The sequence below is a fragment of the Dermacentor andersoni genome, chromosome 11 (assembly GCF_023375885.2).
Source record: "Dermacentor andersoni chromosome 11, qqDerAnde1_hic_scaffold, whole genome shotgun sequence".
NCBI classification, from domain to species: Eukaryota; Metazoa; Arthropoda; class Arachnida; order Ixodida; family Ixodidae; genus Dermacentor; species Dermacentor andersoni.
Window position 1 is genome coordinate 54130681 of NC_092824.1, and position 24884 is coordinate 54155564.

General features: G+C 46.9%; 1 protein-coding gene across 1 annotated transcript in view; it reads right to left on the reverse strand.

Moving 5' to 3' along the window:
- The window catches only part of Spt-I (serine palmitoyltransferase subunit I), a 37126-nt gene extending 12606 nt beyond the window's left edge, over positions 1 to 24520 (reverse strand). Inside the window, exons 1-10 of the mRNA XM_050167828.3 lie at positions 23848 to 24520; positions 23322 to 23432; positions 18758 to 18852; positions 11907 to 12073; positions 9307 to 9439; positions 8596 to 8736; positions 6963 to 7149; positions 2699 to 2794; positions 818 to 914; positions 38 to 92 (exon numbers count right to left, since the gene is read on the reverse strand). Of these exons, the coding sequence (XP_050023785.1) occupies positions 38 to 92; positions 818 to 914; positions 2699 to 2794; positions 6963 to 7149; positions 8596 to 8736; positions 9307 to 9439; positions 11907 to 12073; positions 18758 to 18852; positions 23322 to 23432; positions 23848 to 23904 (1139 nt within the window). The 5' untranslated portion in view covers positions 23905 to 24520. The remainder of the gene's footprint in view (positions 1 to 37; positions 93 to 817; positions 915 to 2698; positions 2795 to 6962; positions 7150 to 8595; positions 8737 to 9306; positions 9440 to 11906; positions 12074 to 18757; positions 18853 to 23321; positions 23433 to 23847) is intronic.
- Between the last annotated feature and the right edge of the window lie 364 nt (positions 24521 to 24884).

Consider the following 24884-nt stretch of genomic DNA (forward strand, 5'->3'; position numbering starts at 1 on the left):
CATGACCTAATGCGAGCACTCACAAACACTCACTCACCCGGCCAACTTCTCGTGAACTCGCAGGCAGTTCTGCTTCAGCTGGCTCAGTAACTCTGCAGAGCGTCAAATAAAAAAAAAAAAAAAAAAAAGGCACAGTGCTCAATGAGTGGACAAGTTTAGCAGCCATGTTAAAACTGTTAAAGGGCCCGTCATCAGGCCCCAGTGGAAATAATGGTAATATGCCAAAAGTTGTAAGGGCGTTTTACTGCAAGAATTTTTCCAAATTGGTTCGTTATTAGACATTAATAGAAGAGGCAGGAGAGAAACTGAAATGTCCCGTTTCTATGCTGCCAGGAGGCAAGCTTCACTGCCAACACAGGCACTCTTTCCCTTTGCCTCAACTAGCGTCCGCAAGCGTTATTTCCTCCCTTCCTCTATAGCATAGCTGAGGGACCGACTTTGGCCATTGTGGGGCAGTAGAAGTTCTTGAAACTTGCTAAGCTCAGTCTTTGGCTTTTTTAGAGTACAAGGTAGTCCACCTTTACTGATAACAAATTAATCGAGCTCCTTCAGACGGTGTCAAGATCCGCGATGTCAAAGCAAGCTGGCGGGGGAAACTCAAGGTTACATCACCACCTGTCGTTAATTTTTGTGTCTTTACTGCCATACCTCACATCACCTCATTATAGAAGTATATTTATGCTATTGTACGAGTATCACTTACCAATACAGCTCAAGTTATTTTTACTTGAGTGCCCCTTTGTTGCTATAAATTGCACTGCAGAATATGCTGCATAAATAAAGAATTAAAAAAAAAGCCCCTCTAAAAGGCTCTCACCTGGATGAGATGCCAGGTGATTGATGGCCTGTAGGGAGACGGACGCCTGCAGCGGTGGCAGGGACGCCGAGAAACAGTACCCAAGGCCAGACAGACGCTATGGCACGGACAGGGAGAGAAGAAATAATATGAACAGGTAACTTAAGAACAGATCCTTCAGCACTCTGTCACAAAAGTTTATTGCACAGCAACACATGATGAAAACTGGGAAAAAAATGAAAAAAGAGAGAGGGAGGGAAGTCTGGGAAACTGTTTGACACTGGTTGAGTTCGAATCACAGTGCCGTACGGTAAGGATGGGGAGGCGGCCAGGCGACAATGACACGACGATGACGACTTGACAACAAATTTGTCACAGACGTGATAGAAAGGAGAAACGCAGCAAGACTGATTCTGAATCTTCAACTGGCATCACAGAAAAGAAAAAAAGATGCCACGTAAGACTGGTTTAACTAAGCGCATGTCAGCTTACACAGCTGGAAACCTTGACTTGCCGTACGAGTAACCCACAGAAACCAGCCACTCACAGAAACAGAAACAACAGAAACCAGCTCTGGACTCACTGAATGCAATAGGTAACTGCCAATGCCCTCAACTTTGTGCAACACTCCTGCTATCCTACAATGAGGACAACACGATAACAAAAACAGCATGACAACTCGTCAATGCCAAATGCCCCTGGGCTGGTTTTGATAACAAAAAGCAAAAAAAAGAACATGAAGAACAAGACACATAATAGTTCCTTTGCATAGCCTAAGTACTTTTACTGAACATTCATCCCCCCTGTACTAGCCTATGTGTTACCATCACAAATAATAATAATAAATACTTAAAATTGTTGTAAATAATAGGCAAGAAAGGACAACATCATCATGATCATTGCCAGCACCACCATGCAAAAAATTAATGTTAAGAACGAGAGAAATAAGAGAACATTTATATTTTTAACAGAAAATTCAAAGAGAGAGAGAGAGAAGTGGCAGTAACAACATGTCACTATGCATTGGTCTGCCGCCGCTAAAGTGGCATCTACCTAACCCTTTGGCAGGAACCAGGAACCCCATGGAAGGGGGGGTGAGCGAGTAGGGGCAGGTTGGCAAGCATCTCTTTTTCTAGCCTGGTCAAGGCTGCCCATGGCCGTCAGTGTGGGTGAGCGCATGTGCAGGACGCGTGCCCTGTTGTAGAGGTAATCTGCCGCGTGTGCAAACAATGGGTGGGCGAGATGAGCTGTGTGCGTTGTCTACCCACGTGTGCCTACCCACGTTGTCTATCATGTACATTGTCTACCTACATGTTTAGTGCTGGCGGTTGCGTGATCTCGAGTTTCGAAGACGCGTTGAAGCGAGGGGCAGATGAAGCATTCGCTCCCCGCTGCTGGCACGTTTAATGATGAGGGTGACACTATCAGCCGTGGGGGCAGAGTGAATGCGAGAGCGTGGCTGGCTTCGTTTCGTACCGCCGATGTGAAGGCATTGCCGACACGGCATGGAACAATGTTTTTCGCAGCCAACTCCATAATGCAACAAAATTACTTTTTTTTTCTTATCTACATCCGTGTTTATCCAATTGGCCGGTACTTCGGAAACTCTTGCGGCCCCTTCCTTGCAAAAAAAATCCATCGGCAACTGTCTCATTTGCATAAAAGATTGGATTTCAATACAACAAAATTTCGACATAAAGAAGCAAAGTGCCGATTTCACCAACTGCATTATATCGAGGTTTAAGAGTATGTACCAATGGCACCTTTTGCACATGGGAATTGCGATGTCCGATTTCTGAACCCAACTCTAAAACCACACGAAACAGTCAAGGTCCATACATTGTAGGCTAGTTTGGGAGATTCTGCAGCTATGCTGACAGCACATCTTGGCAAACAGCTCACCTGGTGGTCGACAACAAAGCTAGTGCCACAGCAGAAGCCACCGTAGGAGCCCACGGCATGTTCCAGGGTGGCGCACATCAGGTCAATCTCGTTGCTCTGCAACCAGCCAAACAAGATGGCACGTCAACATCAACCAAAGACAGTGTTGTCTTCATCCCTAAGGGGGCTTTATTTTTCCCAGAAAATAACTACCATAATGGCTAATTCTTTATTTATTTATTTAATTAATCAACCTATATAAATACTGCAAGCCACAAGCAGAAGAGGTAATAGAAAGCATGTTAACAATAAACAGCAATAATGGAAATAGTAATAATGATAACAGAAGTCAGAATGACAAGCTGCAACGAGGACAAAAAAATCAATGCAACAGGAAAATAATAAATTTCATTGGAATTACCTGTGAGTGGAGTTACACAAACAATGTACGTGACAAAATATTATGCAATATTGAATACAAAAGAGAGCTAATTAGGCAACAAAAACAGGGTAGAAAGCAATTTCAAATGTCCCTGAAACAGTTCGGTCAAATTTTGTAGACTCGTAGGGTAATCAGGTAGGGTAGTTAATCATTTGCACCACAATTTGTGCGAAGCGTCTCATATTAAGAGAGCTACGGACGATTACAAGTTACCCTCCTCCATAGTCATACTTCTCTCCTCCACTCGTTCGCCGAGTGACCGGGGCTAAGCTCCGCCTTCACTGGCTCTGCGTCATGATGGAACGTCGTGTTGACTACTTCCGGTTCTATTGGAGCCAGTACGCTAAGCCTCACCAACCTCTCCGTCGATCCCAAGCGAGAGCTATTGAAGCAGCGTGCGTTGGAAAGCATTCTGTCGCAGTGCCGAGCGCGTCTCGTATTCCGGTAACCACAGGCGAGCTGGGCGTTTCGATGGATGGGTGGAGGCGTATAAACTAAAGCTCCTCCATACTATAGTGCCTATATTAATAAAGGGAAAATCAGATATCCACCTGTTCGTAGCAAGTGCTACAAAGGAAACCCATATGGGTTCCTCGAAAGAAAAGCCTCAGAGCTGAAGAAAAATTTGAGGAAAAAGGAGTTGAAGAAAACGGGACGGACCAGGACGAATTTTTCAACTCCGAGGCTTTTCTTTTGAGGAACCCGTATGGGTTTCCTTTGTAGCAATTGCTACGAACGGGTGGATGTCTGACTTTCCCTTTATTAATTACTTCTCTCCCCCTTGCAGGTTTCCGCAGAACTACTACATCAAATAGTACCTATATCCATACTACTACTGCTGTGATGAAGAAGCTTTAGCGTAGACATACGTGAGCGGCCTGATCAGTGTGCACGGTCCAGCCACCTGGTGGCACAGAGCTTAACCAGCCAAACAAAGAGCCAATATTGCTCTAACCAAGTGTAAAACGTTTTAAACATTCAGAAAAGCAACACATTCAAGGTTATGCTCCTGCCAAAAATTTACGCCAGCAGCAACGTAGAATACACTTCGTTACTGATACATTTGTTCAGTGTTTGGTTGAGCTCTGTGCCACCAGGTGGCTGTGCCATGCAGACCATCCACATTCGTGCCTCCGCTCATGCCGGCGAAGCACTATTGTGGTAGTAATCCCCCGGCGCAAAGTGACGGCCGCAAACAAGCAAATCCTGGCGCTGATCAGCTACGGACAGTCCGATGCGCTGCAGCAGCCACTCCACTCGTCTGCTGCCTTGCAGAAGGCCACAATGTCGCAGCTTGACATACGTCACTGACTGATAAATCGGGCACAAATAATCTGGGCATGCTCGGTAATTCGGACAGCTTCACGGCACTGCCAATGAACCCATAGACTTAATGTGTAAGGATGACCGATATTTTGGACAGCCGCCAGTTCTAATTTCGATTATCTGGACTCCGTCTGTGGCTGTAGCATATGCCGACTCTGCCGCCATTATCGCCTCTGGCAACCTCGAAGAGACATCAAGTATGGCCTCAGAGATTACACGCTAGATGGCAATCCCTGAGGCCTTGCCTTGGTCATAGCACTGCACCTCAGATTTAACTGCAAATGCCAATCTTGGAGGCTTTGTCTGAATTAAGAGGTCGCATAAACATTGCGATCATCACATCCCTACCGGCACCATCGCGCATGGCCCGCTCTTGTTTGCTGAATTTGCCTTCCGGACAGTGTTCTGCCATTCTGTGCTTGTTTGTTTGTTTAGTATGCATTCCAGACAGCGCCCTGCTGGCTCCAAGAAGTCTTCCTCGTGAAGTTATCGACAGTCCGAATGAGCCCGGCTCTGTGACTGAAGCGCCTGAACTACCGCCTACTGCAACGAGCTCAAATGTGGACATCATTGATGCCCTGCTAGGCTGCGGTGCGCCGATTCCAGCTGCCGTTACATCTGAAGACTTCGAAGACGTCAACAGCACGGTATTCTTGTGTGCTGAACTGAACGAGGACAAAACAATTGAGCAAGTACTCCCACCATCAAACTGCGACCCTGACTTGGATGATGATGATGTGCCGTGTGCTCCGGAGCCTTCACATGCGAATCTGACTCAAGCCTTCGCAGTCCTTGCATTGGCGTACAGAGACTACACAAAACTGGCAGAAATACAAGTGGACTTGGTTGCACGCAAGTGAAAGTGCATGCAGCAATGAATCGACCACTTATTCCTTGCACAGGGGCCTTAAAACGTAAATAAAGTAATCGTTCGATAGTTTGGATTCATTTATGTTCCCTGTGGAGTACGAATTATTGGTCAACACCTGTATTGCCAGTCTCTAGGTTTGCAGACCACGGTGCCCTCAAAAAGAAAGATCAAGACCAACACTGAGCGCAGAGCTCACGTCAACGAGGAGCACGTTGTAACACAAGCAGACGACACCTGCTGTGTGCCAGAAGTCTTGAGTGTAGGGTTAAACTGTCTTTGTACTTTTTATTTATGTTACTTTCTTTTTGTAGGAACAAATGAGCTACCATTCCAACTATTGCGAACAACATCTGTTCACCATAAAGTTGCAAAAAATTATCGATGACGCGCCCTGGGCATCCAATCGGATAGCTCGCCCTACTAGCATTACATGGTGACCTTACGTCACCTGGTCAGGGGCAGCTGAAGACTCAGCCGAGTGGCCTGCTGTGATCGGTAGCAGTGTACAGTGCTCACGGAATGAAATAGGACACGGAGCATTTAGTAGAACCCTACATATGTGCAAATTATGCGAGAGCACCATGTCATGTCGCTAGGAATTTGGTCACCAAAGGTGAAGAGGACTCCGATGTAAGTGTACGCGCCACAATTACATCGATGCGACACGAACTGCAGCCGGTTGAAACGAAAGTATGCGCATTACTTAGCCCTAAATTGACGCGTTTCATTCCGTGAGCACTGTACATCTTTAAAGCTTCAAAATTACACACTTCACGCGGAACACTTAGATGCGTAAATTAATGATCAGAAAGGCCTACCCTTACAACTCAGTATGTTTGTAAAAATAGTTTCAAGGTCCCTTTAAGCAGTAGCATTCAAGTGTCCAATGGGCAAAAGGCATTCAGGTGACGGATTATTCCAGTCACTAATTGTTTACGGGAAGAATGAAAATTTAAATATTCATTCATGCAAAAAAAGGAGTTAGAGAAAGCACGTAAGCATGACAAGTGTGGTGCGATGCAAGTAGAAATAACTGTGATGCAGAGATGAGCCCAAGCTTACAGTTTTAAAAAATGAAGAGTGGAATGCTCAACTCTGAGCCGGGTGTGTGTATTGAAGTAACCTGGTTAGATTTCATCACTGAGAAAACAGAAACCAAGTGCATGTTGTTTAGAGTGTTGTTGAGAAACCGCCAGTAATTTTTTGCATCTATCGTTGAAATTAGGTTGCGTAAGGTGTGTCCTTTCCTGCCCACTGCATTCCTTTTAACGCTTCGAATTGTCACATCGTAGTGACAGCTACAAAACCAAGCACTGTCAAACGTTAAGTGACAAATCAATATGAGTGACAACCAGGCGAAAAATGGTCACCATGAAAAAGCAAAAGAGCGTACGAGTGATAATATGTATAATTATTTTTGCCCACCAGCTTGGTCTTTAGATACAATGCAAAATTTGTAAATAAGGTTTCTAAGTTCCTTCTGTATACCCCAGTTTTAGTCACATATGTGTTAGCATTGGCAGAATGCACTGGTTACATACTTTCCTTTTCAAAGTTAGCGGCAATCTGCCGTTCATGTCTCGAGAGTGCCCGTCACCTCCAAACTATCAGTGACAGCAAAATACTACGCAGCGTCGTATACCCACTGGAACGTCGAAGTATTCGCGCACGCCACGCCCAGTGCGGCCCAGCACGGCAAACGAGCAGGTCTCGTCAAGGAAAAGCCGCAGTGTGAAGCGACGGCGCAGCTTCACCAGCTCCGGCAGAGGGCAGATGTCGCCCGTGCTGGCGTAGATGCCTTCGGCGACGAGGAAGCGGCGTGTCACGTTTGCCCTGGCCAAAAACAAGCATGCCTCAGATCAGGGGTTCACTTTTTCACATCTGCACGACTCTCTGTGCAAGAAAAAAGGGGAACTAACCTAAGACATGCAGTGACATGGGCACAAAGTTAAGTTACATTATCACCAGAGTTCAGTACTTTGGGTTTTTCCCTAAAATGCAACAAAATTGTTTTGGTTTTCATTTACACCCAAAAATTTGCCTTTTCTTGGGGGAAATATATTCAAGCAAATAGCTTTCTTTGCCTATTTTGCATGTTTTCGGGGTTGGCCCAGTTGGGGGTCGGACTTCGTGGATACACAGACGCTGATGCAAAGGATGCACGTTGCCTCCAACCGAGTTTCGAAGCGAGCATGTCACCAAACATCAGCTAGCGCTTTGAGACACGTGCTGTCGCTTGTGAACTATGTAGTGTCTGATGGCTTAGATGTATCGATGGAGTACTCGCGAAGGGCAGCTCTCCTTCTCTCACACCACCCTCCAACCCTGAGGCAGCAGAAGGAAAAGGCTCCGGCAAGAGAGGAGGATGGCAGCTGTGCATATGACAAATTGGCTTACATGTGTTGCCACCTATGCTACTGTACCAGATGTCGCGCGCTGGTCAGTGACTCCATTCCCTATATAAATACATTGGGTATCACCTAAACAACAAGTGCATCAATCCTTTAATAAGAAGGATAGCTTTCTAGAGGCATTCAGCTATTCGCTTGCATTGATAGTCATCGTAAATGCTATTTTATTAATTTACTTTTTCTAGATGAACTTTCACTGGACTTTTCTTCAAAAGAAGGTTCTACATACATATGTATACACACTGTGTGCAATTATACCCAATCAAATACCCTCTGTGCATGCGTGACTGAATAGACGATGGCATAAAGTGTGTGTGTGTGTGTATTTATCTATGCAGCACCCTTTCTGTTGGAAGTACAGCGCTGTGTTGTCCAGCTCCTTCTCTCTTTCCACAGTTCCCCATTCTCTCCCATGTCTGCTGAAAAGCAGAAGCTCGCCAAGGCCTCTTTTTGTAAACAACAAATAGGTGTATAGCCACAGGCCACATGCTTGATTTCGCTACTGCACATATATCCCAGGAGCAGACGTTCCGCAATTTCTGAAAGCCAGGAAAAAGCTTTGAGAGCTGCTGCGTTAACTGCCAGTGGCTGTGCAAAGCCTGCTCTCTGGGCAGGGCAGGCCAAGAGCTTTTAGTTGTTGAACCTCTTGTGTTTTGAACGCTAATCTGACATGCTGCTAACCTCATGTATAAAGGTGTCTCCTACCTGTATCTTTATGCATGTATTATCGATACTATTTCTGCATGTATATATATTAGCACGATGCCAAGGATCTAGATGCTTCTCAACATGTCTTTTACATGACCTTACTTTGTCTAGTAAAAATTCAAATTCAAAATTCTCAGCAAGCATGCCAAGCCTCACTCACTTCTTGGGGTCGGCCACGTCCCGCTCCTGCTGCTCCAGAAGCAGGCGTTCGAGGTCTTCCACATCATTGTGACGGAAGTAGTAGATCGTGCTACGCGACGCCAGCAGGCCCATCTGGATGGCGTAGTTCACCTCTTCGTCCCTGCGGCAGGCACCACCGATGTTCATGCACCCATAGTGCTTCACACAATTAATGTGCAAGGAAAAGTGGCCCTGCAGCACGCCTCAGTACGCTTGGCAATGTTAGAGAGCGCCGGTGTAGGGGTCTTTGAATTGACATCTTCAAAAAGCCGGGTCACCTTGAAAACCCGTCCGGCTACGGATGTTCTGTCTGTTACCAAGCCTTGACGTGACAGTGAGTGGACGCCTTGACGGTGAGTGGATTTGGATAATGCTCAAAGAACTACATCTACGCATGGCATTAAACGGCTGCCCGTTTAATGTTTAGTCGGCGAGCTGCGTACATCGACAAGGAAAGCAACTTGACATGCCGGCAGATATGATGGGACACGCATGCACACTGCCGTCCGAGCACTAGTCTCAACAGCAGGAAGTGCAGTGGAAGATGGCGCGTCAATGCGGTTTGGCACGCGCTCCCGTCGTCCATTTACTTTTTGCTCACGGGTGTACATCATGCGATGGGCGTGCACTGACGTTCAAGCGGTAACATGAAAAAGTGCAAGCAATGCTACTTCAACCAACCAAGACTCACGCAAATATGACGTCTCCCTGCTTGGCGTAGGACGGGATGGCGCTCGAGATGGTCGAAAAGCCGTAAGAGTAGAGGCACGCTTCCTCAACACCCATGAATTCGGCCAGGCGGCTCTCAAGTTCCAGGTGGATGTCTGTGCAACGGAGACAAAGCCTCGGTCAAGCACAGCCCTCAACGGGTCCCTCCAAGCAGGTTCCCCATTTACCCAATTTGAACAGGCACCCAACTTTTAGAGGGACACTAAAAACAATCGGGTGCACTGTATCAGTATATTACCCTTTAGCAATACCAATAGAGCCTCCTCTCAATGTGACGGGAGGAATGGGAAGCCTGAAAAGGTGCACAAATGAAAGACTGGAGCTGGCTTGGAATTCCTGCATCAGAACGCCGTGACATCATTCAGCGTTTCCCTTTGGTGTAACTGCAAGGAAAGGGTGTTAGTGTCAGCTACGCCTTGTTACCGTGCAATAAATTATGCCTTCCATGGAAAGGGAGCAGGCACATGGCAGGAGGTGACTGGGCTACCACATGGCTCGTATGAAAACGCTGAACAACTACAACTCTCTTGACCATGTGGGCACAAATCTGGTGCCAGCCCAATCCATCAGGGGAAAAAAAAAAAGAAAGAAGTGACTTGCCTTCAATTTGGACTATGACAAATATAATTTATATGTGCAGAATTTACCACCACAAAATTGAAGTTTTTCAAACTTGAAGGGGCCACTATAAAGCAACATTAAATCAAGTTCTACTTGTAAGGCATCCTTTAAAACTCCCTTTTCATTTATTTTTTAAGGGCCCCTCACCAGGCCCCATAGCAAATTTTGGTTATACGCTGGAACTTGTTACGTGCCCTCTAAGGAGCGTTCAGCCACAAGAATTTTTCAAATTGGTTCATTAATAGCAGGGACAGAAATATTTCAGTGCCACGAACCTATAATTTCAGGAGGCGAGCGCCACTGCCAAGAGAGACACTTGCTCCATTTGCCCGTCTAGCCTCCGCAAGTGAAATTCCTTCCCTGCGTTCTCCCATACCGAACCTCGAGCATCGCGTAATGCATACGTCACTGGCACCGCCTTCATTTTTTCTTTTCTCCCCCTAGCTTTTTTGCTGTGCGGTGCGCTTCTGCTGACAGTGTCGCGCATGAGCTGTTGTGATTGTCTCGTTTCACGCAGCACATGATTTTGCGCGCTGTGCACAAGGGCACTTGACTAGCGGTTTAAGTCAGTGCTACACGAACACTGAGGCAGACATGAGCAGATCACAGAGCGTGATCCTGTGCTGGAACGCGGTAGAAAATTACACACTTTTGGCATCTGCACGTGCGACTGCGCGACATGGAAACAAGCACACGAAACGGAAGTACATCTCTCTTGGTGTGGGGCGAAGTAAAACAAAAACATGCAGACATTCGGTTTGTGTGTTTTATTATTTCTCTAAACTTTTACTTCATCTATTCAAGCAACACATTACACACATAACAGATGTTGCCTCGAATAATTCTCGAAGTTACGTGTTCGAAGTCACGTGTCACCACGAGCGACATCACAGCAAAGATGCATGTACGTAGGAGCACTAGCATGTATATGTCGTCCCTCCAGCTTGGAGCGCAGCGCCCACGAGGAGAAGGGCAAATGGTGTTCAGTTTGAAATTTCAGCTCTTTCCACGGCACATGGCGATGTAATACTTAACACGATTGATTACTAGCGTACATTGTATGCTTTGCACTTGTCAGCTCAATATGAACGGACCCTTTGAAAGGGGAAAGAAGAGTTGATTATTATTGGGGAAGAAACTGAAGGCCAATAAGTCTTTTTCCCAAATTTCACACTGACATCTCAGAGCTGGTATGTCAGTTACTTTTTTAAGTAACTGCTGTTTTATGCACTGAAGCACAAAAGTAACTGGAACACCAATGAATTTCTATGGACACGTTGAAAATTAATATCTCGGAACTGGTGCTGTCCAGAGAATTTGTTCAAAGTGGATACACTGTGCGAACTCAGCAGCTATAATTCGTAGAATGAAATACATGGCGTAAAGTAATTAATGAAAATTTGATTAGTTTAATTACATTAATTATTAAATTGAATAGTTTGATTTCCCATAGAAGTAACGGCCACCTCATCGAGTAATTTAGATCAAGGGTTAGAATTGTGCAGTCTGCTATAGGCAATATTAAAAAAGTTGGTGCAGCTAAAAAAGACACCCCGTATTACTAGGAGGCTGCCAATCAGGTGAGATGCACTATCAGATTTGAGCGAATCATGTGCTTCATGATATTCCAACCACCTGGCCAAAAGCATGCACTTTCAAAACCAGCAAGACACCATTATTTGCGGATTGCATAGTCTTGGTTAAAAATTGTTTTTATCTTTTTGCACACCAGTAGGCTTGCCACGACCACTCTAAGTACCAATTTCTCATATTCAATGCACCCGAGGTGGAAATTCCCTGTTTTATCCCTGAATTTCCCAGAACTGACGAATTCCCTGAAAATACCAGGTTTTCCCTCCCGATGGTAAATGCCCTGACACATTATGGTCCACAACTTGGTCGTGGGGACATTGATTCGTAATAAAACACCCGTCTTCTCACCAACAGTGCCAAAGAACCCTCGGGGCCCGCACGAGCCAACGCCGTACCGCCGCAGGCCACCAATGGCAGCCTCCTGGGTGCCCTCCAGCTCGGTCAGGCCCAGGTAGTTGTGACTGGCCAGGTTGAGGCACGGCCGACCGTCCACCACCACCGTCCGGCCAACTTTGCTGCAACATGCAGGGCCAAAATGGTGAAACGCTCCCTAGGCTGCGTTTAACTTCCAGTGCATAAAAAAAACATTTCCAATGAGGCCTGATGGGAGGCCCTTTAAAAAATTTGACGTTTTAGAACCTCTGTGTATAAAACCTATTAATTGTATCAAGCACAGTCGAACCTGGATATAGCGAATTATCGTGTATAATGAACAGTTTTAATATCCCCTTGAAAATTTTAGAGCACAGCTCTTAGGCACCCGCTTCTCCTGCGAAAGACAGCGTCGGTGCCATACTTCATAACCGAGCGAACACGGAGCGCAGCAGGAGATGAAATATGGCGATAGCAAAGAGAGTGAAAGGAGGAAAGCGGAGGAGGAGGGTATGGCAAAAGTGTGATAAGAAAAGCGTAATGCATTGCAAGACGGACTTTATGGCGATGACCTCTACAAGATGGCGGCAGAGTAGTGTGCGTCATCTGTTCAAAAAAAGCACTGCATAAGCGGAGGTCTGTCAGCAGCGGCTGCTGTGAATCGCACCCACGTGTCACCTACGCGCAGCCTCTCAGGATCTCCCGATTAGCGAGGCAGTCATGTCACACTTTGCTCCATTTGGAATGTGCCGTCCAAGGCTAATTGTCTGCGCCAGCCAATATATTGCGAAATGAAAACATGTATAGAGCTGCACTCAAATTTCGCATTAGAGAGTATCATAATCGTAGGTGAATTTCTTGTCTAAAATTTTTATTTTATATATTGCTAGGGAACAGTATTTGCGATGACAACGAGGTGAGCAGGGTGAAGACGACGACAATTGGAGGCTAGCGCGGGCTGTTGCCTCTTGGCCAAGTGCGGCGTATTGCCTTGTAAATACACTTCTATATAGCTTGTTGTCCGTGTCGCCGATGGCGGAACAGCCCCTGTAATTGGTATGTGTGCGCGCGACGCCATCGCCCTCGCGGACCATGCACGCCAGCTTGCCTGTACTCGACTGACGACCTCGCATACCACTCAGCAGTGTCAGTACAACGCCCGCCACCGTGACGTACAGTTTTCGCCTGGTGCGCTCGTGCTCCTGTGGTTGCCCTCTTGTCACGTCGGACTTTCAGAGAAGCTCCTTCCGCGATACACATGGCCCTACCTACCGCGTGCTGCGCCAGGTGACGCCTGTGACGTACGAAATTGCTCCTGTGTGTTCAACCTCGTCCTCTACTCTGGCATGTAGTGATGTGCACATCAGTAGGCTCAAGGCCTACTAGACTGCTTTCGAGTCTGGCGTTAAGTCGCTCTGGGACGGTGCTTTTGCCACCGGGAGTAGTGCTACGGAACAGTATTTGCGATGACAAAGAGGCGAGCAGGGTGAAGACGACGACGATTAGAGGCTAGTGCGGGCTATTGCCTCTTGGCCAAGTGCAGCGTATTTCCTTGCAAATATACTTGTATATAGCTTTTCGTCTGCGTCTTCCTATGTAACAATATTATATATTGTGAGCAATATTCATACGCTTCATATTCTCACCTGTACATACTCATCATCACCGTTTTGGGGCCTTGTGGTGGGGCTCTCACTCGAGAGAATAAAGAAGAGACTGGCTGCCTAAACCTCGTCTCACAAGTGGTGGAGTGTGCTGTCCGGTTCCTTCGCCCTCTCGCTCCCGGTCTCTCTCCAGCTTCACCTACGCTACATCCCTGGAGCTCCGCTCGGGTCGCCGCCTCTACCAACTGCACTCAACCATGTCGCAAGACCAGCAGACCAGTACCACGACATCCACCTTGCCTACTCCTGCGGGAACCCCTTCTTGGACAGTCACCACCCCTCAGAAGGATCCACCGGTATTTGCTGGGCTTCCAGGTGACGACGTTGACGACTGGTTGGAGCTATACGAGAGCGTGAGTGACTTTAACCACTGGAACGAATCAGCAAAACTTGCTCACGTCGCCTTCTACCTAACCGGAGTTGCGAAAACTTGGTTTTACAATCATGAGCTTGATTTGGTCAACTGGAGCATCTTTAAACACCATCTACGCCAGATTTTCGCGAACTCGTCCGTCCGCTCCGATATCGCTAAGAGGAAGCTTGCTGAGCGTGTTCAGCACTCCGGCGAGTCCTACACTTCGTACATAGAGGACGTTCTCGCCCTCTGCCGCCGTGTGAACACCTCGATGGCAGAGAGTGACCGTGTACACCACCTGCTCAAGGGTATTGGGACTGCGGCATTCAATGCTCTTGTAGTGCTGAATCCCACTACCGTCGCCGACATCATCAGTACGTGTCAGCGTCGCGATGAGCTTCATACGCTCCGCTTACACCCTGACACATCTGATTTCAAAGCGTCCAACGACAGCGACCTACGTGCCTTGATTCGCTCCATCGTCCGTGAGGAACTGCATGCCCAAGCTTCCGTCAAACCCTCCTGAGGTCCATCTGACGCCTTCTGGTGGCGGCCTACGCCATATCGTGAGGGAAGAGTTAGCTGCCGCGACCTGCCCGCAAATCACGAGCCCGCACCCTATCCATACGCCAACGTATGCTCAGGTTGCCTCTATAGTGCCACCCTCCCAGCAGCCACCACAACAGGCACCTGCACCGCACATGTCCCTGAATCCTATCACTGCAAGACCATCGCCTGTTCCGTCTTATAACGCATGGAGCCCACCTCGACCGGTTTGTTATTACTGCGGCATCCGTGGCCACATTTCCAGGTTTTGCCGACGCCGCCACCAAGATGAAAGACGTGGCTATGACGGCTTTGAAAGGGATCAGTTTTCTACCCCTGTACCACGACGTCGGCGTTCTGACTACGATTATTATCCACGACGTTCCCCATCTCCACAGGACTTCAACACTGCCGGTTCATTGCGTTTCCCGCGTCGTCGCTCTCCATCACCGATGCGGCGCTCTTCTTCCCCTCTACGACCGGCTACTTCGTCCTCCGATCACCGCCCGGAAAACTAGATGGTGCAGCTTCAGGAGGGAAAGCTGCATCTTTTGGACAACGTGAAACTCCTCCGGAGCGCCCGTCAAATGTACTTTTGGTGTGTGTTGAAGGTGTCCGAATCGAAGCCTTGGTTGACACAGGTGCATCGCTTTCCGTTATTAGTGCTGACTTGTGTTCTCGATTGCGAAAAGTGAAGACACCGTATAATGGCCCTCCCCTTCGCTGTGCTAATGCAGTTCTTGTTCAGCCCTCCGGTGTTTGCACTGCGCGCGTTTTCATTGATGGCATCCTCCACCACATTCAGTTCGTCGTGCTGTCTTCGTGCACTTACGCGATGATTGACATTGACATATTGACATTGACAAATTATTGACATATCGAACTATTTTGCGATCCCTTTTGAGTTTCGTACTTCCCGGTTTGACTGTATTAACTTTTATGACGTTTAAAACACTACTTTTTCCTCGATTTGGTAAAATCTCGCAGTTCAATTTGCTTTTTTCTTTTAGTGAAGAATTAATACAGTAAAAACTCGTTAATTCGAATTCCGCGGGGATGCTACAAAAATTCGTATCATTCAAAATTCAAATTAACGAAAACCCGAAAAATATCACTCGATTAAGGCGTGTATATAGTCCTAAGAGATGTGAGCATGCACGCACAGAAGCTACGTCACTTTGGCGTGAACAATGTCTATACTTTGAAGCACTGGTGCAGCCAGCGTAACCAGACGTGGCCAATGCGGTCCGACGTGCCCGACGTCGAGATGGCTGTTGCTCCATCCCCGCATTCGTCGCATCAACTGGTGCGGAGAAAAAAAAATTCGCAGTTTCGCCCGAAGCGAAGCATCGACTGCGATAGCAAATTTGTAGATAGCTATACGAAGCAAGGATAGTAGTTTTATCAGCTTTATAAGCTTGTAAATATTCGCTTACTAACTAAATTAACAAGTACGGTGTCACGCACACACAGGTAAACACGAACACATCTCACTCAATGACTGCGGAAACTCACTGAAAGACGCTGGAGTGAGGAATCGTGGCAGTAGCAGCGAGCGAATAGACCTTCGTACAGCTCTCGCTTAATGCGAATGAAACGTAGAAAGCACATCCCATATGAAGCTACCAGCACTAAGCACACTCTACAAACATCGCAAATCACTTTGAAGAAGAAGCCCACGTGGGTGCGTACTTTGGCCATGTCGCAGATTGCTTTCAAGATGCGGTGCTCGCATGGCCGCACTGTAAGCTGGATAAAAACATCCCCCCTCCTTTCGCCTCACCCCCGTGCCTCGCGCGCACCGCAGGAGAGGGCGCGTATCTGCCCCGCCTTCCTCGCTCGAGCACGCAAGATTGAGCCGCATTCGCCTGCCCACCCTTGCACGCTTTCTCTTGCACATACAGCATACGGCGCACGGTGACGATTTTATCAACCTTGAGCTTTATACGAAACATCCTGGGAGAGAAGCGACCTGCAACAGAGGTGTTGGCCATGCGTGGCCAGGCGCAAACGTGTCTCTCTCCGGTCAAGCCTAAACAAAGGGCTGCAGATGGAAAAAGCACCGCTGCATGGCCCGCGCGGTGACGCCAGCGTCGCCAACATGCTACCGTGCACTAGCACTCTCCCCATCCCCAATGACACAGAGTTCGAATTATCTGTGGTGGTGTGGATTTCAGTGTGAATTAGTGGGATGTGCTACATATTGCTTTCAATACAATGCTGGACGGACTGCAGCGGCTACTTCAAATTATCCGAAATTTCGAATTAACGAGTTGTGAATTAACAAGCTTTTACTGTACTACCCATATGCATAGCATTCACATTGTGCACAACTACGAAACTGATGCAGCAAAAAAAAATAATTCTGGCTCCCCATATTCTAATGTCCACATCACTTCATGGCACAAACATTCACTGATTTGTAGAAATTTGGTCATGCACCCATTAAGCAAGTCAAGCCCTGCATTTGAAAATTGCTGGAAATCATAAAAGTGGTGCAACTCAAAGGCACGCATATCATCCAGTCGAAACTCGGGTTTGTGGGTCACTTTATTTCTTTTCACTCCAATCTTATTTCGAGGCACGCGTGGTGCCCAGTCCACGAGATACTCATCCTGGTAGGTAGATGTTTACCGTTTCGTTTTGATTCACGGCAAGAGGAACATACGCTGTGGAAGCCATTAAACAGGCTAAGTGAAAGGCACTTCAATTTCTGCTCTAGCATCAAACTTGCCGACTGTCACATTGTGCAGCTACGATGTCGGCCACAGCTGTGCTCAATTGAGAAAACTGACCTTGATTGTTTGCACAGCATGTGTCGTGCGGCTGCCGCACTCTCGCAGCCTTCTCCGTTTATACGATGAGCCTTTTCACGCGAGTTCAACCAACATGGCGGTTAGTGTTCCAAATTTGCATGCATTGAACAAAACTGCATTTTTCAGACGGGTTTCGTGTAAAATACAAACGAATTCCTCTAAGAAGTAAGTGCATGTTGATACAGTACCTTGCCTTTGGTCTTAGGCTTACAGAGTAGGCACGACGGTCACTGTGATCCAATGACACAATCAACTTAATGATGATTACACGTCAGTGTCACACGTCACACGTCAGTACGCTAAGTTTTCATGGAAAGCTTGCACATTTTTGTGCGCGCTAGCAGTGTGTACCAGCAGCGCTCTTGCTCCACAAGCCAAGTCGCAATGCCATTCGCGGCAGGGCATGCATCTTGATGTTGGCGTCACGGTTTGCGAGACGTGGTGACAAGTGACGCGTCTTTGTTGCCAAGCTATCAGTACCATTTTATGGCCACATCAGGCAACGGAGTCTTTCAACTGCAGCACGAATAGTAATTAGACTTACGACTGTAGATCCACCAAGTGAGTCATGAATACTGCAATTTGCTTGCTCATCGCGGTGCAGCACGTTTTCGCGAGCAGTGAAGACTGCGTTTGATCTGCTTGTCGTCATCATTAGACCAATCCAGTATTGTCCTCTGTTCAGGGCATAGTTACCGGCATCTTCTTCGGCAAATCTTAAAAACGGCATCGTGGCACATGCTCAAAGCAAATTATGCAATTTTTGCCCGAGTGTAGCAGCATGTAGCAGCTTTCACCTCTTGGCACAGTATAGCGCAAGTGACGACTTAACAATACCATTGAGTTGCCACTGACTGCAGTTAGCTGTAGCACTTGCAACTCTGAGGTGTAAACATAAACATAACATCTGATTATGACAGTAATAACTTGAGTTACCCTTTCCAATGGGTCAGTGGCACATGCCCCCATCCGTGGGCATTATCTAAGTTCATATCCGACTTCAATGACATTAAATACATATTAATTTCCATTCCTTTCTGTTTGCTATAATAATTGCATCATTAAACCCGCCTGCAGCAATCTAACAATGTTCATTTGCCAATACTCCGGTTGTCTCTGTCCCCTGGAACACTAGCATGCAAACATCCAAATGTCCTTGCTTATCTCTCCTATGTCTGTTTACCTTCCCGTTATTGCTGTCTTTAATCCCAAGGGCTTCACGGAGACTTGAATACATTTTTACCTCATTGGGGATGTACATTCAGGCATCTTAACAAAATGTTCATGATTATTGTCGCAGCATTTTTGCAAGCTATGCACAGGTCATATTCTTGGGCAAACCTTCTCTTATAACTCTGGATTTCTAAAAAGCCTGGAATTACGAAAGTGGCCCTTATTAAAAAGAGTGCATTATCATCATTTCTTAGCAGGTATTGCTGGGCTTACCTAGTGATTATCCTTGGGTTAAGCACATAATCATCAGGTGGGGTGCTTGGTACCAGGGGCTCCGGGCGCCATTCAGCAATGAGCTCTTCCTTTTCCTGTTAGGACAATGCAGAAAAAAAAAAGAAAGCTTCAATTCCTGCTTGAACAGATACGCCCTAAATTCATCATCTGTTCAGAAAAACAAGTGCCAACTCCCGTTTAACATATACTAGCATGACACTTGAGACTTTTTGTCTTTTCTTTTAAGTGGATGTTTTCAACTTCCGAGACTCTAGAAAAAATACTCACAAACCTCGGAGCCTCCTAAATAATTTACTGTAACAACTTTTCTATGGGCAGTTGGGGCTTTATTTCCCATAATGGGTAGGTGTCAAGATGTCACGACGCGTGTGCTTGACGAGACATCGCACTTGTCCTGGCTCAGTTCTTTCAGTCTCCCATTCTGATACTTGTTGTGCGGTCCAATGTAGCAACATAAGATGAACAGGCAAGCTGGGGCTGACGCCAAAATGTCACAGTGTTATGCTCTCATAAGACCACCTTCTGCGTCATGGCAACACGACACACCATGGAAAACGAAACTAAAATCTACAGTAGAAAAACTGTTCTAGTAAATTATTTGGGACACTTTGAGAGTTGCCAGCACTTTTTCCAGAGTTTCAGGGTCAATGACCTTCACGTAAGGCACAAAAATAAAAAGTTGAATATTTCATGCCAGAACTTTTTCCAGAGTTTCAGGGTCAATGACCTTCACGTAAGGCACAAAAATAAAAAGTTGAATATTTCATGCCAGTACTCCTTTAAAGGACAACTGCAATAAAATTTGGGATACATAAAAGGCTTAGTGTGAGAGAGGGCAAATATGTAACATCCACCATGCAACATTTTACGTTTGTAATACGAAAAGACGTGTCATGAAAGGCCATGAAAATGAATGTTTTTGATATAAACTGAAAAAAAAAAAAGGCACTACTACCGTATTTTTGCGATTCTAAGCACCCCCCCTCTATTTTCGCAACAAAATTGTGAAAAAGTTTGCATGCGAATCTAAGCACCCCCATATTTGTTAGTAAGAGGGTTAGGGGGGTCATTCTAGAGATGCCAAGGCCACCAAGCACGCGTGCTCACTCTGTCATCGAGCCGGAGCCGTCGGAGTCCCGAGGTGGAACGGCGTCCACAGCGCAATCTCGCCGTACAGCGGGACTGCAGAGGCGCGCGGGCTCGTGACGCCCGCGTGCCTCTGCGTTTCAGTCAACAAGCCCTTCAAAGCCAATCTCCTACAGTAGTACGAAGAGTGGGTGCGAAACCCTGACCGGAAGAAGACGCTGACGGGAAAGCTGCAGAAAGCGTCCCCATCAACCATCGCAAAGTGGATTTCGGATGCGTGGAAGCAGGTGTAAGTCGCCATCGTGATCAAATCATTTAAGAAGTGCTCGATCACAAACTACTTCGACGGAAGGGAAGACGACCTGCTGTGGGATACCGAGAGCGGCGGTTCAAGAGGTGCGACGAACTCGAGTGGCAGTGTTAGTGGCTGAGCATCCGAGACAAGCGGTGGTTTCAGTCTGCACCAATTTTTCTTTTGAATATTTGCAAAATAATATGTTATTTCTCGCACCCGTCTCGTCATGATGCCACAGCGAAAAGAGGGAGGGAGGGTCATTCTACTTTTTTTTTTAAATCTAAGCACCCCCCCTCACTTTGGGCATTGCAATCGCGAAAAAAATGGGGTGGTTAGAATCGAGTAAATACGGTAGTACTCACTCGAACTGACGCACAACCAAAAACATCAAAAAGCAGCACGGCTCCTCAGCACAATTACTGAGATTTTTCTGCCGCTTATGGTGTGCTTAAAATCTCAGAGGTGAAATGCCAAGATTCATGCCCCATCTGCTAACTATCACCTGCTTAGGCTATTAATAAAACGTTAAGACACCTGTTCAGCAGCTTTGCAAAGATTTATTTGATAATATTTCAATAATTGAGATTTGATAATCAAGGTTGAGTTGATAAACACACTGGAGCGAGTGCAATGTCTTTCAATGAATGTGTTGAAAATTGAAGTTTTTTAAAAGGACCTAATGATAACAAAGATATAAATTGTGCAGTGCTTAGTTTCCCCTTTCCTGCTGAACACATTTCCCTTTAGTTGGGGTAGTGTCGACAGTAGCGCCTGTTATGGCAAGGCTTAAAAGTTGGCATCTGACAAAGGCGTCCAAGAGTGAAAAAGAAGTGAGGACAGAACAGGCGAAGCATGTTAACCACCCCTTCCCCGTTTGCTATAAGATTGGAAGGGTGTGCACGCATGCGCAACCTTTCGCTCAGGACTAGCTCGTGGTCACGGAAAACCGCCACATGGTTGGTGTCTTATGGGCTGTAGCACTAGCTACGGTGTCTTTGGCAGTGGCAAAAGCAGAGGTGGCCATGAAAACTGCAGGAGAAAGTGAGCAACCGTGAAGCAATACACTATCGCTACTGCTGCCGCATAGTTTTGCCGACGCACTCACCGTTTTGTACGGTGAGGCACCACTTCCACGCCTGCGCACGACACTGGCCTCGATAACAGTGACCAATAAAGGGCTTTCCCAGTGCTTCTTTACCAGCGTGGGATGCAAATATAAGCGGGCTGTGTGCCCCCGTGAAGCATTGCTTGCCACATGAACCACTGGGTCTAAGATCGCAATTGTACCCAGTTTCCTAATGTAATTGCAAGGCGAGATTCAATGTTGGGATCCAGTACCCTGTCAAGCCGGAACCCTAGAATCTTTGATGTGAGACTGCGGCATTCTGCATGCAGTGGAATAAACATCTGTCTCGCATATGCATGACAGCATTGCCAGCAGATCACGAATGTTTTGGCACTATGCTCAAAAAGCGTTGCACTACACCTCTAAAACGGACATGCTCTTACTGGGCGGAGGCTCACGGGCTTCCCGTCCCAACGTGGGTGTGGCCCGCGACCCCTGCCGACCACTAAACCAAGAGTGGGTGGGAAGGGGTTCCTCAGGACCCAATAAAGTTCTTTCCTTCTTCTCTTACTGAATGTTTGTCCCTCAGAGAAAGAAGCAGTGGGTATGTACCACTCTTCAACGAGCCTCCTTGGTGCCAACTTGGGTCACTGGATATGTGGCACTGGGTGTGATGCTCTTCATCATAACATGTAAAACACATCATCACCAATTATGCACCCATCATAAGATAGACTGCTAATCTCATTAATGTCACCAATCATCTTGAAAGGATGGATGCGCCTCCAATCTGTTTTCTTCGAAGGTCTAGAGAGTTGTCTAGAGAGAAGGTCTAGAGAGTCTAATGCAAGAAAACAACCCCTTCGTGCACAGATTAATCCTGCCCATTGAAAATATAGTTTCAGCAGATCACATTCAGAATCATGAATAGTGCATAGATGCAGTATGGATTACAAATCTTCAATCTACAGCGAAGTTTTGTCAAGGTTACAGAATGTGTAGGCTCCGTGCAATGACTGTCAACAGGAATGTCAGATATGAGAACGCCAATTATATAATGCGTAGCGTATTAGGAGAGCATTTATCCAGATACTTGACAAATGTGCCTGATGTAAAACATTGTGAAACACAACAAAAGATGCAAACCCACTACATGATGATGCATTAAACAAACACTTCGTCATTTACCTTCCGACTCGTTTCACTAAAACACTTTACATACATTAATCAAATTTGCTGCACAGATCCAATGGAAAGTGCTTTTTCAAGAACTGTCTTGGTGTGTACAATTATTGCCCACAGTGTCCGAAGCACATAACACGTCCAAAATGAGAGGTCATTACATTTTTAAGAAAATAAGTTGTGCAGTAATCCGCAAGGAGACGGCAGGAAAGCTTGGTATCCATCTGAATGTAGCACGACCCTACAAAGGAAACCCACGTAAGTTCCTCAGAAATTGTTGCAGTTAAAAAAAAAAAAGTCGTGTAAATGCGCAGGTTACCAAGCTACACAGGCTACCAAGTTCGATGTACCCTCCATGTGTATGCTAGCTTTGCCTTGCTAGAGATTGTTAACCAACTACTTCCTGTGTTTTCAGCTTGCTAGAGTGTTACAAATCACAGTTTCAACGTTTCAGTGCACACCCACAACAAGGGCGAAAGAAGCCTCGACATCCCATTGCAAAACGTGCTCTCCACAAACCTAACTTGCTCGGTCACTTTTGTCAGTGACAAGTGGCAGATCTGGGCCGCCAACACACTTTACAATCTGGAGCGACCGTCGCGCACATTTGAAAGCAGTGACCTTTCACTTGTCGCCTTACGGCACGAAACAAAACAAACGAAATCGGGTCACACACGAACTGAGTTGGCGTGCCGGCCATGGCTATACGTCCAATCGACGAAGGTACAGGAACGTTTGTTGCGTGTGTCGCTTCTGTAGTTGATGTGAACCCAGCACAAAGGACAGCCGACGGGGTAACATAAAGGATGTTATCAGACGATCTACGTTCAAGGAGACGACACGAAAAACCGCGTTTTTTTTTTTTTTTTTTTTTTTCTCGTTTCGCGTGAGTCGTTTTGGCATGCCGCACTTACCTTCTCAGTGAGTCTCGACTTCCCGGCGTCGGCGGGAGTGCTTTTACGTAGTAGCAACCAGAGGACCCATACGAACAGGAGAGCCTCCAGCGCCAGATGATATGCGGGGGCCTGCGACAAAAAAACAACAACGGCGCAAGGTTTCAATCACACACAGTGTCTACTTTCATGCACAGCGTTTCACTGATGAGATCAACGGGAAAAAGATAGATGCCGTGTCATAACTGAGCGACAATGTCAACTTCCGATCCGCTGAAGCCACAAGACCCAGCTCTGGTTTCCACGGACCACGCACCGTCTACACTCGATCGGCATGTGAATGCGTGACGCACGCGCTTTTAAAAACGAGCGCCGATTCATTTCTTTTCAATTTTTCCCTCACCACCGACGACACCGCGATTGCACAAACGTCAGAGATCGCGAATCAGCGGTGGTACGAGACGAAGCACGTTTTGCCGACGCGAGCAAGTCGACAACTGACAAAGCGCACGAACGGCTGGCGCAGAGCCGGCGACGTTCCACTTACCCGGAGGAACGCTTCAAACATTTCGTAAAGTTCCCAAGATACTGTTGCCACGGCCATGCTTTCTTCTCTTTCTAACACCTGCTCCTTGGCCGAGTGGGACGGTTCTCCTTTGACGATAGGTTGACGGCCGGTCGAGAGCTACAACGGGTTGATCGTAGAGCCGCCTCGCCCAGGCGGAACCGTCACAATTGTTGGGGCAGTGAGCGTCGCAAATGCGCGGCGTAGTAACGGCAGTAGCGGCAAGCGATTTCAGTTACACGACCTTCCGTACCAAATCGTGTGCTCTAAGGACCGCGTGCCGTACAGCGCGACGCCCGCCACACCGACGACGTCGTCGGCCGGCGAATGAGTGACGAGTGAGCGAGGAGGAAACGGCGTGGTGGAAAGGGCGAGCGATGAAGGGAGTCCGCATGGGTAGGTCACTCTGTAGCATGGGGGGTGTACGATACGAACGCGATTGGAGCGAGTTTCATTTGATCCGAGGTTATCGTATGGCAGATTCTTTCGCTGGGAAACGAGCGAAAATACTCGAGCACTGCGAAAGCTTCTGCGCCCGAAAGGAGCGCGCCTAAAATGTGTTATTTCGATCGGCACGAGTTCCTTGCGGGTCAGTACTGGATGTAGCGATTCGATCGTTATGGAATGAAGTCATTTCGTAAAATTTGGCCAGCCCCCTCGAGGCATATAATTATTGTATGAAACTCTACGCCACGAGGAAATAGTGGCTAACTCGGGCAATGACTCCTTTAGAAAAAGAGGTATTGGCTTGGGATAGTCTAAACTTTACTGTCGTGGTGGTGCCGTTATGCATGCCATTCGATTTGAGACGCCCCATAGACGGCCGACCCGAGTGCGACAGACAGCAATACAATACATAGGTGCCACTACCACAGAACACGATCTACTACCCTACTCTAACCTACTACTACGTTTATTAGATTATCAGACCCAAAAGTGCCACTCTCTGTGACATTCGTTGCAATTTTTTTATCACTAAGCTAAATAAATTCTGTGCACGTTGCGAAAAAAAATGAAGG